At 47.3% G+C, this 15,740-nt stretch overlaps 2 protein-coding genes across 3 annotated transcripts; both read left to right on the top strand.

Annotated features, from left to right (window-relative positions):
* Window positions 1-197: 197 nt before the first annotated feature.
* On the top strand, window positions 198-7,152 carry chaf1b (chromatin assembly factor 1, subunit B). The gene is made up of 14 exons (XM_037489661.2): window positions 198-313; window positions 731-871; window positions 1,065-1,197; window positions 1,292-1,412; window positions 2,131-2,234; window positions 2,322-2,418; window positions 2,550-2,628; window positions 3,093-3,186; window positions 3,285-3,354; window positions 3,451-3,542; window positions 3,644-3,803; window positions 4,059-4,670; window positions 5,563-5,651; window positions 6,343-7,152. The coding sequence occupies exons 2-14, from the start codon at window positions 746-748 to the stop codon at window positions 6,441-6,443; spliced, it is 1,878 nt and encodes a 625-aa protein (XP_037345558.2). The 5' UTR covers window positions 198-313; window positions 731-745; the 3' UTR covers window positions 6,444-7,152.
* A 998-nt stretch (window positions 7,153-8,150) lies between these two features.
* si:dkey-229b18.3 (uncharacterized) lies at window positions 8,151-15,047 on the top strand. Of its 2 annotated transcripts, none has more exons than XM_037488800.2 (7): window positions 8,151-9,477; window positions 9,784-9,851; window positions 10,013-10,241; window positions 10,663-12,602; window positions 12,892-13,104; window positions 13,733-13,860; window positions 14,023-15,047. In XM_037488800.2, the coding sequence occupies exons 1-6, from the start codon at window positions 9,138-9,140 to the stop codon at window positions 13,835-13,837; spliced, it is 2,895 nt and encodes a 964-aa protein (XP_037344697.2). In that variant the 5' UTR covers window positions 8,151-9,137; the 3' UTR covers window positions 13,838-13,860; window positions 14,023-15,047. The 2 variants fall into 2 exon arrangements, with proteins under 2 accessions (XP_037344697.2, XP_037344695.2); XM_037488798.2 differs by having other exon boundaries at window positions 12,889-13,104.
* The last annotated feature ends 693 nt before the right edge of the window (window positions 15,048-15,740 follow it).

The following is a 15,740-nucleotide window of genomic DNA, read 5'->3' as shown; positions in this document are numbered from 1 at the left end:
TGTAACAACAATACTTTTGTGTTTAATATACTCGATTCGTGAATGAAAAATGATCCCTTTCTCATGTTTGACCTTAACTAAGCTGTTTCTAGAGATACATCTGTATCATTTGTTTTACAAGTGAGGGTTAACCAAACTGTACCTTGAGCAATAACGTTAGTGATTAACGCATGAGTAAGAACCACCATGGTTAGGATTCACAGGCGCTTTTGCTTCCGGGTTCCTGTCCAATCACAACACTCCAGTCGGCCGGAAGTTTGGAACGAATTGTACGCGGGAAATTGCTCAGCTCTGCAGCTGGACGGCAGTGGAGGTAGGACACTCTAATTTACTTAGAAAACTTCAGTTCTAAGAATACATACATATATATTTATGTATATATGAGTCGGTGATATCCGTGACGAACATGTTTGTTAGTAAACAATACCTCATCCGGCGTTGCAAGTTTACGCGGTTCTGTCACTTGTGAATGACGTTGGCCCCGTTTAATGTATTGCTAACGGTGTTAGCTGGTTGTAGCATTTAGCTTTGTTTAGTATGCGACCGAGTAACGTTATGTCGTGTTATGCAATTGTTTCCTATTGTAACGTGTAACCCGGGCTTCATGTTGTCCAGAATGAGGAGATAACTGTGTTCCGACATGTGCTAACGTTAGCTAATACGAGCAGATGAGAAACTACAACTAACGTTAAGTCAATCGATGCATTTGTTTCCCCTCCCCGTGGGTCAGTGTCGGATATAGAAAATGAAGGTGGTCACATGTGAGATTGCATGGCACAACAAGGAGCCCGTCTACAGTCTGGACTTCCAGCATAGCGCAGATGGACGCGTCCATCGGCTGGCCACAGCTGGAGTGGACACTACAGTCAGAGTGAGTGCAATGAAGGGATGAAAGCTCATCGTGATGCTCTCAAAAAGCTGAACGTGTCGAACGGGGAACTAACCCTGATGGCACCTTTTTTTTTTTTAGTAACCAGAGTTGTACAAACTCGTTTGTTTCGTGGGACACGCAGCCGATTTAAAGAGTGCGTGTTTAACGACCTTTTACCCTGATGTTGATGCAGCTGTGGCGGGTGGACAGCGGTCCAGACGGTAAGGCGGTGGTGGAGTTTCTGTCTAATCTGGCTAGACACACCAAGGCCGTCAACGTGGTGCGCTTCAGCCCCAACGGAGAGCTGCTCGCCTCCGGCGGAGATGGTACGTCACCCAAAGCAATAGTACACACACGTTAGATGAGACGTGCATATAGTATCTGAAATACACTACGGCGTTTATTACTCGTTTTGTATAGATGCCGCAATTCTGCTGTGGAAGCTCAATGACTCAAAGGAGCCTGAGCAGGTGTCCATGTTCCAGGAGGATGAGGATGCTCAGCTGAACAAGGAGAGCTGGTCCGTGGTCAAGACTTTAAGGTAGACAACTGCTAAAAGTACTGGGTAGCTACTGCTGCTATGTTGTTTATAGAAACAATTTGCAGAAACAATGTCCGATCTACTGTGTATTTATATTCAGGTGAAGCTGATTTCTAACACAAAGTACTTTTGATTGACTGATAGTTCACGTAACTAAAAGTATCAAAACCCGGCTCAACTTTTGCTCCAACACAATTCTGTGTTACCAGATGGTGTGTTGTAAAAGCACAAGTCTGTGATACCTACACAAAAGATCATTTTCGCAAATGACCCCCACTTAGACTTTTCTGAGCTTGAATGAAATCAGCAGAGGTAAAATGTTTTAACTTTAGGCCATAATCGAAGTACGCCACGGTTAAGCGAGTGCAGACCTAAAGAGGCTGTGAAGGCCTGCTGACATTTATCTCGTTTAGCTCAATGTTAGGAACCACCTTTTTGAGACGCATAAATAAATGAGTATTTTCTGGCTTATTTTATATTGTAGATCTAAATGTTAAGTTTCTTACGCTTGTCTTATTTACATACCTTATTTCACGCAGCACTACAACAACAAAAATTGCAAAGATCAGACCGTGCCAAGTCAACATTTCAGGACTTTTACTTTTACAGTTTTACTATTTGATTACTCTAGAGCCTCTAGATTTTTTTGTCCATTTGTAATTGATGTGAAGCAATAGCGTGATTGTACAAAGACATTTCTTATTACATTTTTCGACAGGGGACACATAGAGGACGTGTATGACATGTGCTGGACGCAGGATGGAAACTCCATGGTGTCCGGCTCCGTGGATAACACCGCTATTATGTGGGACATCAACAAAGGTTTGCTTGCAACCTGTAAAATGATTTATCCTTTACGTTCATCATGTTGGTTTCAACTGTTTTGTTTTTTTGTGTGTGTGTGTTTAGGACAGAAGCTTTGCACCCTGTATGACCATAAGAGCTACGTGCAAGGAGTGACCTGGGACCCTCTGGGGCAATATATAGCCACTCTCAGCTGTGACAGGTAGAAGAACAGATATTCAGACAAGCCGGTCAGCCCACATGGCCCCATGGTGGATCTAACCGGCATTAAATTAATGCCTTTTCTGTAGCGCAGCTTCGTACTTGAATGTTTTGTGTTTTCCTCCCTTTCAGAGTGATGCGTGTGTACAGCACTCACACCAAAAAGAAAGCCTTTTGCATCAGTAAGATGAGCTCTGGGCCAGAAGGAGAGGTCAGTGGAATGTTTGCACTTGCAACTCCTTTTTTGTTTATTTAATACGGTTTTCTTTTATATACATTCAAGTACACTTGTGTATTTAGTCTGTTTCCGTCATATAGTCTGCTCACACTGGGGTAATATATTATTATATATTCAAAATGTAACAAAATCTCTTGAGTGTAGGTGATAGTGATTCAGTTTAACTTTCTATTCGTCCAATACAAAACATCCGTGAGATGCACGGTTTACTTTTATTTATTAGAACTAGTCATGTACGGTGACCCGATATTTACCTTTTACATTGTTCCATTTGGAGAGTTTTCTGCTTGAAACCAGCTCTCTGTTCTCACTCCTGCTCCTCTCTCGGTCCTCTGTTGACCCAGACATAGTCTTCTCTCTTTGAGTTTTCTGCTGCCAAGTGAGTGAGAGATGTAGCACCCACGTTCCCAGCGCCGTGTTTGTCTTCATCGCTGCAGGTCAAGCCGTACAGAATGTTCCACGATGACGGCATGAGGTCGTTTTTCCGTCGCCTTTCGTTCACACCCGATGGGTCTTTCTTGTTGGCCCCAGGTACCCGAGCATCCCGTTCAACGTGCTGTAATATCCTGAATGCGATGGCCTACATCAACTGATTTCTGTCTTCTCTTGTCGCACTTACATGACCGTAGCCGGCTGCGTGGAGGTTGGTGAGAACATCATAAATACCACTTACATCTTCTCCAGGAAGAGCCTCAAGAGGTAACTTTTATCACTTCCTGGGACATTTCTGCTTCTTCTTTTTTTTCATTTTTGGCTGCAATGATTCCGGGTTACTGAATCCCAACTGTGTTTCAGGCCTATTGCTCACTTGCCTTGTCCAGCTAAAGCCACGCTGGCTGTGCGCTGCTGCCCCGTCTACTTTGAGCTGAGGACCAAGACGAAAGAAGGCAAGAACACCCGTCCCCCATTAGTTAAGAGACAATGAGGAAGTCCTCCCTTTTTTTTTTGTCTATACGTTTTCATTTTTTTTACCCTTTCTCCCCGACAGACGGTTCAGTGGAGGTTCTTCCCAACGTCTTCCAGTTGCCGTACCGCATGGTGTTTGCTGTGGCGTCTGAGGACTCCATCCTCCTGTACGACACGCAGCAGACCATCCCTTTCGGCCTGGTGTCCAACATCCATTACCACACACTCAGCGATCTTGCGTGGTAAACTACGGCTGTCCTCCTAGCACAGTTGTCTTGCAGTAGTCCTATGTTTGAATTAATCGTTGCCGATGTTGTGGATCCGAGTAATACGTTATATTTCTATTTCTAGCCACCTCTTTATTTGTGTGTATTCTTTCGGCGTTCTAACATCTTGGGGCGGGTGTTGCAGTCTTCAATGAGCACAACACCAGACTTCTCTGAATCTGAGACGTCCGAAACGCCTTCTGACACGTTTTTGGATCGTATCTTCTTCAGGTCCCGCGACGGCTCCTTCCTGGCGGTGTCCTCCACAGACGGCTACTGCTCCTTCCTGTCCTTCTCTCCTGGCGAGTTGGGTACTCCCCTGAAGGAGCCCCCCACCCTGGAGGTCTTTGCACCCACCAGTGGTGTTGAGAAAAAGGGCAAAAAGTCCTCAGCGGCTAAGACCTCGTCTCCTTTGACCCAAGCACCCAGCTCCGTCCCGACCCCCACGTCCAACAGCGGCCTCGGCAAAGACGTCCCGTCCGTCACCACCCCTGAGGAGAAGAAGGGCACCCCGAGAGGAAGGTCTAAACCTCAGCCCCGTAGGATCACCCTCAACACCCTGGAGGGCTGGGGGAAGCCCTCCGCCGCCAAAACCACGGCTCCTCCGGCAGCTCGGACACCTACATCGGCACCATCTACTCCCCAACCCTCCGCTCCCCAACCATCTACTCCCCAACCCTCTAGTCCCCAACCCTGTACTCCGCAACACGGTGTCGCCACGCTCACCCCCACCAACTCCTCCAAAATACAGCCACGCATCGCCCCCCTCACTCCCTCCACACCAAAAGCCCTCAACGGTGCTAATAGTGCTGGCTCCACCACTCCAAAGGGGCCGACCCCAAGGTAATAAAAAACGCTAGATATGTTTGATTCTGTCCCAGTGAGTTATAGTGTGTGTGTGTGTGTGTGTGTGTGTGTGTGTGTGTGTGTGTGTGTGTGTGTGTGTGTGTGTGTGTGTGTGTGTGTGTGTGTGTGTGTGTGTGTGTGTGTGTGTGTGTGTGTGTGTGTGTGTGTGTGTGTGTGTGTGTGTGTGTGTGTCCATGCACAGCGATGCTTTGGTTGTGGTAGGACGGGACTGCTGCTCATGGTTATTGCATTCAGCCTTTAATATTTCTAATATGATATTGCAGCAAATAATGAGAAATACACATCACCAAGATGGTGTCTTCAAACTGTATTTTGTATAAAATATTTTAACTATTCGTGACTTAAAAAAAAAAAAGGCATTCAATTAATGGTTATTTTTGGAAACACTATTGAAATGTGAGGAAGTAATGCAGTGAGCGCTCTGCGTCCACTTCCCTCCTGCTGATGATTAAAGCAACTAAGCTCATTATTTCTGCCAATGCAGTTTGAAAGAGCACCAAAATGCAGAATGTGTGAAATATTCTCAAATATAAACAGCTGTAGAGGGCCTGTGATGTTTCTGTCTGTTTACATGCAACATTACATCCACGGAGAACAAAGCCTGTCTGGAATGAAGGATCCGTTGGACCCCCGCTGGCTGTAAAAAAGAATCACAGGCTGCATTAGACAATAGCAGGTCTGCTCATGCTTTTGGGTTTGCCTTTATATCAACTTGGGGCGTTTGCCGTGGCCAGTTTTGACCAGTTCGCCTCCCCGGCAATTAAACAGACATAAAGAGGGAGGAAGCGGTTTTATAAATGTGGGTCATATCTGGTGCTCGTGTGTTTTCTCCTGCTCGAAGCCTCTTTACCGTCGTTTCTGTTCACAGGAGAGTATCTCTGACTCCCATCGCATCCCGATCTCCGGGTATTGGTTCCCTCTTTCGCACTCCTTCCTCCACTGAGAAGGCCAAACACGGTTAGTGATTGCAACTGTTGGCCTTCATATTTTAAATATTACAAAAGAATGAAAATGATGATGCGTGACTCAATGTGTGTTATGATATATTGGGCCAACGTTTTGTTCCTCATTACAAAATCAGATGATGCTAAACATTTTTTTTTAAATCTATATATTTGAAATGAACTCCTTCAATCATCTAATGTAACTGAGAAACGATGGAAACACACTTTTTAGGAACCGATCCATTTCACCAGGGAAGTGTCAGCACAACAGACTTGTGCACCTGGTTGGAATCAGTGTTATTTTGGCAGAAATTGAGCTTTTAAAAGAAATCTTAACCCTTGAAGGATTTATTTTATCCTTTGATTTTTTTTTTTCTGTAATTTGTTAGAAAAGCCAGAGCTTTAAAACTCCTTTATTTAAATAATATTACCGTTTACATTTGGTTTTGACCATCAATTTCGGATACGCCAAAGTACTTTGTGCCAAACCGATAGTTAGCTCACTCAAAACATTAGCAGTACTTGTTGAGCTCAGTAGGCTCCAGTTGAAGCAGGGAGTCGACCTTCGTTCCGCTAGGAGTGTGTTTTCAGAATGCAGTGTGACCACCTGCTTCTTTGCCCAGTCAGACCGTTCAGATGGGTGCATTCCTCATTTGTGGGACGCTTCTGTCACTGATTTTGTTCATTCGTTTGTGTTTCTGCAGAACGTCCGTCTCCCCCCTCCGACCCAGTGTGCCAGCCTCCGGAGTCCAAGCGGCCGAAGACCAGTGATCCCCCAGTAAAGACCAGCGGCACACAGACCTAGTGTCCAGTCGGAGCGGCCGCGACATCGGAGGAGAAGCCCCCAGTTACAGAAGCGTCTGTACTAAACCACTGAGGCTACTCGTGGAACATGGCACCATTGTGCAACGTCATTGGGCAACGTTGTGTTAGTTGATCAATGAGGTCTGTGCTTCATTGAACTAGATGAAGCCGTGACCCCCCCCTCTCATAAAGTAGTCGTTCTAAAAACAACCGCATTGCAGCAAAGTGTTCTTGAATTAGTACTTATTTTAGCTTTGTGCGTTTTTGTATCATACAGTCAACAGATAATTGTATTATATTTCATTTGTTTTGTATTTTGACGCTAAAGCGCTTTCATACAAAAGGAGAGGGTTGTCTCACTTATTTTCAAGAACATTTGATTGTGAAACTTACAGGTTGAAACCTGAGAGAAAAAACTCAAGCACCTCAAGGGTTAGTGCCTCGTGAGAGCGTTGAATACTCAACCCGAGTCTTCAGTTGTTGCAGACAACACAGCCGGTTGAGTGCAAAGTTAAAAATGGACTTTCTCCTTGTCTAATAAAGAATGTTTCATACAGAGTGAGTGTTTTAAGTGGTTTGCAAAGAATAACTACTGCATGACACATGTTTACATATTGACTCCCAAACAAATACATCCAGTAAATTACCCTGGACATGGGTATTTGTTATAAAATATAATGTCCTCCGAGGTTAATAATCCCGCTAAATTCCCACCCAAGATACAGACGAAATGTCTGTGCCTAATTAAGTAAAAATCACTTCTGATGCCCAAGGGTACACATGCCACATATGTTGCAATGCTTGTAATCAAACGTACAAATGACCCACTCAATGCATGTTTGCAAGCTTATCATCAACCATGGTCATTTTTATTGATGTGGCCTTAGTGTTTGAATTGGGCTTAAATGCTAAACAAAATGCTTCATTGAGTGTTGACCTAGGACAGTTGGAGATGCATTAACTTGATACGGAGGTTTTGATTTTATTTGAAATGTTGGGGACAATAGATGTGTCTATACTATTAAATAGTTATTAGTAATTAAAACGTAATTAAAGTAATTTCACCCTGGCATTCAGTAAAAGGCAATATATAGCATCTAAATATTTAAATCAAAAGATCTGGAAACATTTGTAAAAGAGACAACAAATCCACTTGATGGAATTTATTTGAAAGGAAATGTGTTTAAATGCATGTGTTTTTAGATGAAATTGAAAATGTTTTTTATGCTTCTGTCAAAATGAAGGCATTTTTAATTGCAACTTAAATATGACAGCAAGCCAATGTAAGGACATGGGAACGCTGCAAAGTTTTCATTGGTAATCACGGGGTAGAAAGGGATAGAATGTGTGTTGAAAGTTTTGTCAAAGCAATTGTAAAAATCTATATGTGTCTCTATTTTTGACAAGAGGGGGAAACAAATACATTAGTGATTATTTAAAATAATTGGATGCAGTTTATTCCAACTAAATAACGGTCCTTTTAGGAAGATTAAAACAGGGTAAACCTAATTTGGGAATATCTGTCAGAATTGAGCCAAGTACATTTATCACATGTTCATCTTGACCGCAGACAAGTGAAGCAATACCAGTTTACTGGCGTGTGCGAGCAACCTACCCTGCTTCAACGAGAAAAACACTAACTTGAGTGGCAGCTCTGTCAGCCAATCACACGTCGTCTGGTAGAATATCTTTAAAGCTTCTGCTAATGGCCTTTGTGTGAAGGCGGGTAGGACTCGTCTCGGTTAGGCTACTGATTAGCAACAAACAGAAGGTTACGACTTTAGGAAATTGGATCAAATTTAACCGCCGGGCTGACTTTACGGCGGCCCAGAGCGACTATAAGGGTTTCGGATGTCTACCCGGAGTTTGTTGTGTCGCTTTCTACGGGGAACCCGGTGGTGATTTGCAACATTTCTGGCTTATCGACGAGTCAAACCCTCGCGTTTTGGGTCGTTCAAGTGGCGATGCTGAGCCCATAGCTGCGTCATCATGTTGCTTCCGTCTCGAGTTGTCGAAAAGAAATCTCAAGTTAACGCCGGAGGTGAGGCTGCCCGCCGTCATCCAGCCCCCGGGGGCCACTCTCGACCCCTGAAATAGATGGAAGGCGAGCTGTCGGTGTGCGGGGTTTGCGGTGAACCCGTTTTACGTGGTCTCCGTGGAAACCGGTTGACTTTAACGCACATCACTCGGCGTTCGGTTGGCGCGATGCTTTCGGTATTTCGACGTCACGCCATTTAACGCGTCTGTTGATGTTGCGTCGCGTGAGAACCCGCGCGATATTTTTTTGAGAAAAACCAAAATACGACCCAAATGCTAAAAAAAAAAAAAGCCGGATTTTATTTATATTTGTAATTTAAAGAGACGTTAGCCACGACTGTGTGGGTAGTGAGAAGTGATGCTCTCACTGACAGTTGCTGGGCACCTTCTGTGTTAGCGTCGCGTGGGCAAAGCTAGCTTCTGTGAGCCGTAATGAGAGACGTCGCGGTTCATTTGAGCTTATTTGCAGCCCCGCGCCGGACTATTCGGAGTGGTTAGGCCCGGTGCGTCCGCTGTCACCGGTATCAGGTCGCTGGGTGAAGTTTTGCCCTCGCGGCCCACCGCTGTGACCCCCTCCCTTGGGGGGGGGAGGGGGGAAGTGGATACAAGTTAAATACACAGTATTTAACGTTAACCACCGTGTTTTTAACCAAAAAAAATGGCTGGTATCTGCACCCATGTCGGTGCCAGTTACGCGAGCGCGGAGACGTTTCGTCCGTCCAAACCGTGGACTGATGAAGACAGAGCCGGAAGGATGGAGACAGCCGGGAACTCTGAAGGGCGTGGACCTCCCGAACGGCGGTCGCCCAACTTCGAGACGATAGACGGGCTGTTGTACCGCAAGAAGCTGGAAAGGGGCTTCGTCAACTACCGGGAGGTTTTGGAGGAGGACCGCAGGCAGGAGGCCCTCTCCACCTTTCACCGGCGGCGCCTCGGCCAGCGCCACCTGTCCCTGGAGGAGACTTATAAATGCGTGGCTGAGAACTACTGGTGGGAAGGTAAGAACTTCCCTTCCTGTTTACACGTCTGACGTCATTGGAGGAAAGTATGTTGTTGATGTTCACGGCGTGCGTCACCATGCGTGAACTTCTTCTCTGTTATCTACGTCCACCTGGTGACTGGGATGATTGTGTATTGTTGGGGGAGAGAGTCATTTAACCCCCCCCCCCCCTCCCTCCATGCACCACCGCCCCTCCCCACACACAGTAGTGATTGAATCAATCGTAGATCAAGACATGTACTCGCACTGTTGTTCACGCCACCGTTGAGACCCGTTCATGTTGTTGATTGCATTTTCTTCACAGGGATGTACTTCCAAATCAGAGATTTTGTCCTGGGCTGTCTGGAATGCCAGCGAACTAAGAAAACCGAGGTATGGAATAGGATTCTGTACTCAAATTCTCAATCTCTCAGCTCCTCTATTTTTATCTGCATCTCACATTTTTTTTGTTTTCTCGCTCTCTCGTTCTCACGCGCGCTCTCTCACACTTGCATGTCTCACATGTCGCATTTCCCTCTGCGTTTGCCTCTCAGGAGCCGGGTGGCAGAGGATGCGTTACGAAGACGATGGTGTCGCACGGCGCCGACATGCTGAGCAAGCTGAGGGGTCAGCGGGAGGCGGGGCTGTTCTGTGACATCACGCTGCGGACAAACGGGCGATCCTACTCGGCCCACAGAGCCGTCCTGGCGGCCGTCAGCGATCACTTCCAGGAGATCTTCACAGAAATGGACTCGAGCATGAAGGCCGATATAGATCTCACCGGTAAGATTAGAGGGCCAAACTGATGTTGAAAACAGCTCAGCCTGGACCATGTCCACAGACCCCCCCCCCCCCCCCCAAAAAGAAGCATGTGGGTGTTATCTTAAACCTCTTAGTCAAAGCTTTACTATGAGAAAGTAAAACATTCTTAGGTTGGAGAAGCTGGTACCGGGCAGTGGCTGGCTGTTCTTCTCAGCCATAGTCTGTCTTCTCATTTACACGTCTTTTTGATGTGATGTGTGCCATCAGACAGCAGCAGGCTTTAACCAGTGGCCCTGATTAAAGCACTCGTTGTATTGTCTCCCCCGTCGTTTACACTTGCTCCCACTCTCCAATCCGCTGTTTACACACAGTCACTTTCATCTCACTCCCTGATTGACTGAAGTTCAACACGTATAATAAAAGGCTCCCTCTCTTCTCTCAGGTTTTAGTGAGGACAGCCTTCTGTCTCTGCTGGATTTCTCCTACTCCTCCACTCTGTGTGTTCGCCAGGAGGACCTACCCGAAGTCATCGCCATGGCACGCCACCTGGGCATGTGGCCCGCGGTGGAGGCCTGCTCCGCTCTCATGAAGGAGCAGGAGCGGAAGCTCCGTCCTCGCGACGGTCACATTGCTGCTTGTGCCGGCCCATGTCGCGAACGTTACTGCCAGCGCAGGGAGGGCAAAAGGAAAAGGGCTTTTGGCTTGGAGGACAACGGGAACAACGGCTTCTGTTTGCTGCTGGATTCGTCCGACGAGTCGTTTCAAGGAGGCCCGAGGCGAAACCTGCGTCGGACCCCGAAAGCCCACAACGGTCTCCCTCTGAGTCCCTCGCACAGGATGAAGCTCATGGACTTTAAATCTCCCTCCTCCAAGAAAGCCACCACGCCTCGACACGCCATACCCAACGCACAGTCCCAGAATGACTCTCGCATCTCCCCATCAAACTCCCGCCTCCTCCGCTCCACTCCCGGGGCAGCCAAAGAGCTTCAGAGATTGCTGCCCGCGCCGGAGAGTCCTCGCCGAAACCGGCGAGCTCCCCCCGTCCCGCGGCTGTCCCGCGCGTCCATGTCCCGGGTTGCGAAGATCGCCGCGTGCAGCCCCGTGCGGGTAAAGCAGGAAGTGGTGGAGGTCGGAGAGGACGAGCAGGACAGTGCGAGAGCGCAGGAGAAGTACGAGCTGATGAGCGTCCTCGGGTTACAAAGGACCGCCCTGCTCCCCCGACCGGAGGATCTGATCGGCTGGAGGCAGAAGAAACGGCTGAGGAAGCTGAAGGCCAACAACTACTCGCTGACGAAGCGGCGGAAACCCCGCCCCGCCTCCCCCGTCCTGCCGTACGGGGCCGTGGCACTGTCCCTTCCCCTGTGTGACCCCATTAACACTCACCTCCTCGCCAAGTCGGGGAAGACCAAGCCCGCCGGCCCGGTCGGCAAACCGCAGGCGAAGGCAAAAAGGCCCAAGGGCGCCCCGCGGCGGGTCCCTCCAAGTGACCGGAGCATGCGAAGTCAAGGCGCCTTGCCCGACATGTTTCAGCCGTTCTGCGGGCGGGAACTCCGGCGGTCGGTGAGGAAGGGCGACGTCCACCTCGCTGCCCGGCAGCCTCGGCGACGCAGCGCCAAGAGGCCTCCTGCGAGAAACCCGGTCAGGATCAAATCCGAACCGGTCGACTACTCCGTCTCGGGCTTCTCTCTGTCATCCGACAGTCGCCGCGGCAACGCGCCCCACAGGTCACCGCCTCCGCACGAGACGCGAGCCAAAGGTAACGCCGCCGCCGCCGTCAAAGCGCCGCGGTACAACAGCAGCCGGCGGGCACAGAAGACTAAGCTTGCGCGGAGCTCCGCGGTAAAGGGGCCGAGGACCAAGTGTGAACCCGGAGAAGAGGAGGAGGAGGAGGGGAAGGTCGGGGTCTTGGACAATAAACCCGGTGGGCTCCAGTTTTCGGAGCGCGCGCATCCGGCGTCCATCTACAACAACCCCCTGTACAAAGTGATCAAAGAGGAGCCCGCAGACCCCGTGCCCGTTGGTGGCACCTTTCCCGAGCCGCCCTCGCCGGACCTGGGCAAGCGGCAGAGCAAGCCCCCCATCAAACTCCTGGACTCTGGCTTCCTTTTTAGCTTCTGTCGGCCCACCGGGGGCCTGAAGAAAGAGGAGGAGAGCGTTGACATCTGCCTGACGCGCTCTGTGTCACAAGTCAGAGAGAAATTCGCAGCGGAGGAGTCCCCACACAGGGCGCTGAGGGCCCGGGGGACCACTGCCCCACCCGCGGTGAAGAAGGAGAGGGTCGCGAGCCAAAGCAAGGTCCAGAGACCCAGGCAGAACTCCCGACACAGCACTCCTCATCTAGCCAAATCTGTCAGGTTAAACGCCACAAGCACCGTGCCGAAGGTGGGTAGATTGATTGATTGGGTGTTTTATGAAGGTTATCGCAGTTTTCTTTGTTTTAAAGGGAGCATTAAGCATCCACGTAGTTCAGTGGGAACGATAGAGAAAAGTTCACCTTTGGCAGCAGTAATTATAAACCATCTGAACAGATCATTTTGAGTGATTGATTCCATTCAGCTTTTTTTGTTAGCGTCTGCTCCTCTTCAACATTTTGACGTCCACGACGTGTATGCAGAATGTGAGGGGAAGACCCTTCATCCTGTGTCACTCTTTTCCCCCGCATCTCCAGCAGCAAGCGAACCCCCCTCCGAGTGGCAGGAGCCGCGTCTCGCTGGACGCTGTGCAGCGGGCGAGGCTGAAGCAGCTCCGGGGGCCTCGCAGCCAGGTGCCCAAAGTCCCAAAGGCGGCCCATTCCTGCTCGCAGTGCTCTGCCTCCTACAAGGACTGTGACGCACTCATCATGCATCGCCTCCGGCACATCGAGGGCAAGCACTGGCCGTGCCTGGTAAGCATATTTGAGATTGTAAAGTAGCGGTTGGGAACCTTGGGTACACGTGCCCTCATTGGCCAACGGCATATTATTGGCCGTTTATTTGATTTTCTTCTGCTGTGCCGCTGATCGGCGAATGGCGTTGCTTTAAAAAAAAAAAAAAAAAAATTGTTTATTGCTCCTGAAAAATATTGGTTGAGGGTTGGTCAGGTTAATGTCCTGAATATCGGAAAAGTTTTATTTTGTTTCATTAAATATTTCACTTCAATTTTCCTAACACGAATGGCCTAGAATTAGGTATCAGTTGGAGATAAAAATGTTGATTCGGCTCACTGATTATTAAGAAAATAGAAACCTAGCATTTCATATCAAAAGGTTGCCCATGTTTAATTTCTATTTGACTACACTGTAGTATAATCTAGTTCATTCACCAGTTCCAATATTTTTAAATGCATGACGGTTCAGTGACAGGATTATTGCACATAATAGTGCTTATACATTTTGCCCGACAATACTACTTGTGATTTTGTCAGGTCTTAATTCTTTGTGCTAAGCTAACCAGCTACTTTGTAGTACCCTGTGTGGAGCGTCTCTGTTCACGTGCGTGCTGTTGACCCTTCGTCGTACCCTCTGTGCCGTGCAGCTCTGCAGTAAGACGTTCTTTCGACTGAGGAATGTACGGAACCACATCCACACCCATGACCCCAAGTTGTACAAATGTCGGAGCTGCATTGCTGCTGGCTCCTGAGGCAGCTAAACTGCGAGGCCAAGGTGAGCGGAAGTGGCTAAAGTGCTGTAAAAAAATGTATATTTAAATGTGGATGGCCTCTCAACCGTCATTAGTAAAAAAGTATGTATTTGAGCTGTCAACACACTGTAATGCGTTGTGATCACGTGTGCTGATTTTGTCGGTTTCTTAACACTATCTTCCAGGATGAAGGCTTTTCGGGGTGTGGCACCAGCAAACAGGCTGTGGCCGGAGGCACATGATCGATCAGCAGCTTGTACATAATGCATCTGTCACGCATGCACACACACACACACACACACACACACACACACACACACACACACACGGCGCACAACAGACTGGAAAGGCATAATTATACCGATTCTAATCATTGCTGTTGCCAATGATTGCTAATGTTAATGAAATAACCAAACCAAGGTTTGCTGGTCCTGTTTGCGTTTCCGTAGCAACAGAAGGTTAAACTTGAACATTACACTCAGGGGGTGGGAGAAGGTGATGCCACGGTATGAAGGGATTATAACGTGCATCAAATGAAATGTCAAGTGATTGTTATAACTATTACTGCTACTTATTTTTTTGTATGTATAGATGCATTTTGAGTGCACTTATATAATAGCTTACGTTGTTATCCTAAGAAGAGGGGGTGCGATCGAAGGTTTGGAGGCCTTGGTGGGTAAACTTGAAGTGATCAAAGTGCTGGAGGGAATACTTGAAGTTGGTGGTGGTGGGGGGGGGGGGGGGGTCCTAGGAGAGACTGTCCTTTTTGGGTGTATCATTGGGTCTTTGTGCTTTTTGGTGTGCTAACTTTAAAAACACCTTGAACAGTCTGCCCCTCCTTGCGTATTTATCTCTCATGGTCTGAGTCAGGGACTCTTCGGGCTGGTATGGTGACACCACTGCATGTGTATTTGCAGGCCATTTGTGGTCCACTGTCTTTTCTAAGGCTGCCAATTTAAAAAGGGGGGGGGGACATGTTCTTGGTTTTAATGTGAATTTCTGACTAGTAATCGGCAATTGTAGAACAGATGTTTATTGATCACTTCCACTTTGATCCAAGAAAAGACACTTCTTGTTCCACTCAAATGTCCCCTTCTGAATCAATGCAATGCGTACACATTAAGAGATATTTAATTTTCACATTGATTTTAGAAATAAATGAGCTGTCTATTGCTATCTGTTAAAAAACTGAATAAAGTTTTGCCTTTCATATCTTGTTTTTCTGCCTTTTATTTCCATAACGTTTTATTGAGAGGGATAAAGGGCCGGTGTACCCTGCAGCGCACTTTATGACGCAAGCTGGTTTTGATCATGTGACACCGGGTTGTTCGATAAACCTGCTGTGGGTTGTACGCTGCATTTATCCAGTCAGGAGGAGATCTGTCTGGATGTCGTGATCCAGGAGGAATGAAGAAGAGCTTCATGCATGAATCACTACTCTGCATCCTTTCTGACTGATTCATCTGCAGCCAAAATAAAGTTTGTTGTATTATTACGAGTGCAGCAAGACGGATATAATAAGAAGCCCTGATGATCCCTCTGAATGCAGAAATTAGAACGGAAAAATGGGAGCAACTAACGTTTGGATGCATGGGAAATTAAGACCTCACATGTTGAAACATGAGGAAGGTCAAAATTGTTATTAAACGTATAAAATGTAGTGGAATTAGGCAATAATTGACATAACTAAAACATAAAATATTTGAAAATAATTGCAATGATTCAATTAAATCCAATTATTAAAAAAAAAAAAGTATATAGGTGTGTCAAATCACAGAGAAAGAATGATGAGGTAGATTTGCATTTTCTCCCAATCTCATAAATATTTTCACAAACAAACCCTGAAGGTTGAAGCAGCCCGGGAAGAGACAATGGCATCGTTAAATAGAAAAGCAAAAATATA

Source organism: Pungitius pungitius, chromosome 10, assembly GCF_949316345.1.
Source record: "Pungitius pungitius chromosome 10, fPunPun2.1, whole genome shotgun sequence".
In the NCBI taxonomy this organism is placed as follows: Eukaryota; Metazoa; Chordata; class Actinopteri; order Perciformes; family Gasterosteidae; genus Pungitius; species Pungitius pungitius.
Note: the sequence above shows the minus strand (reverse complement) of the source record. Positions and strands in the feature narration are given on the sequence as shown.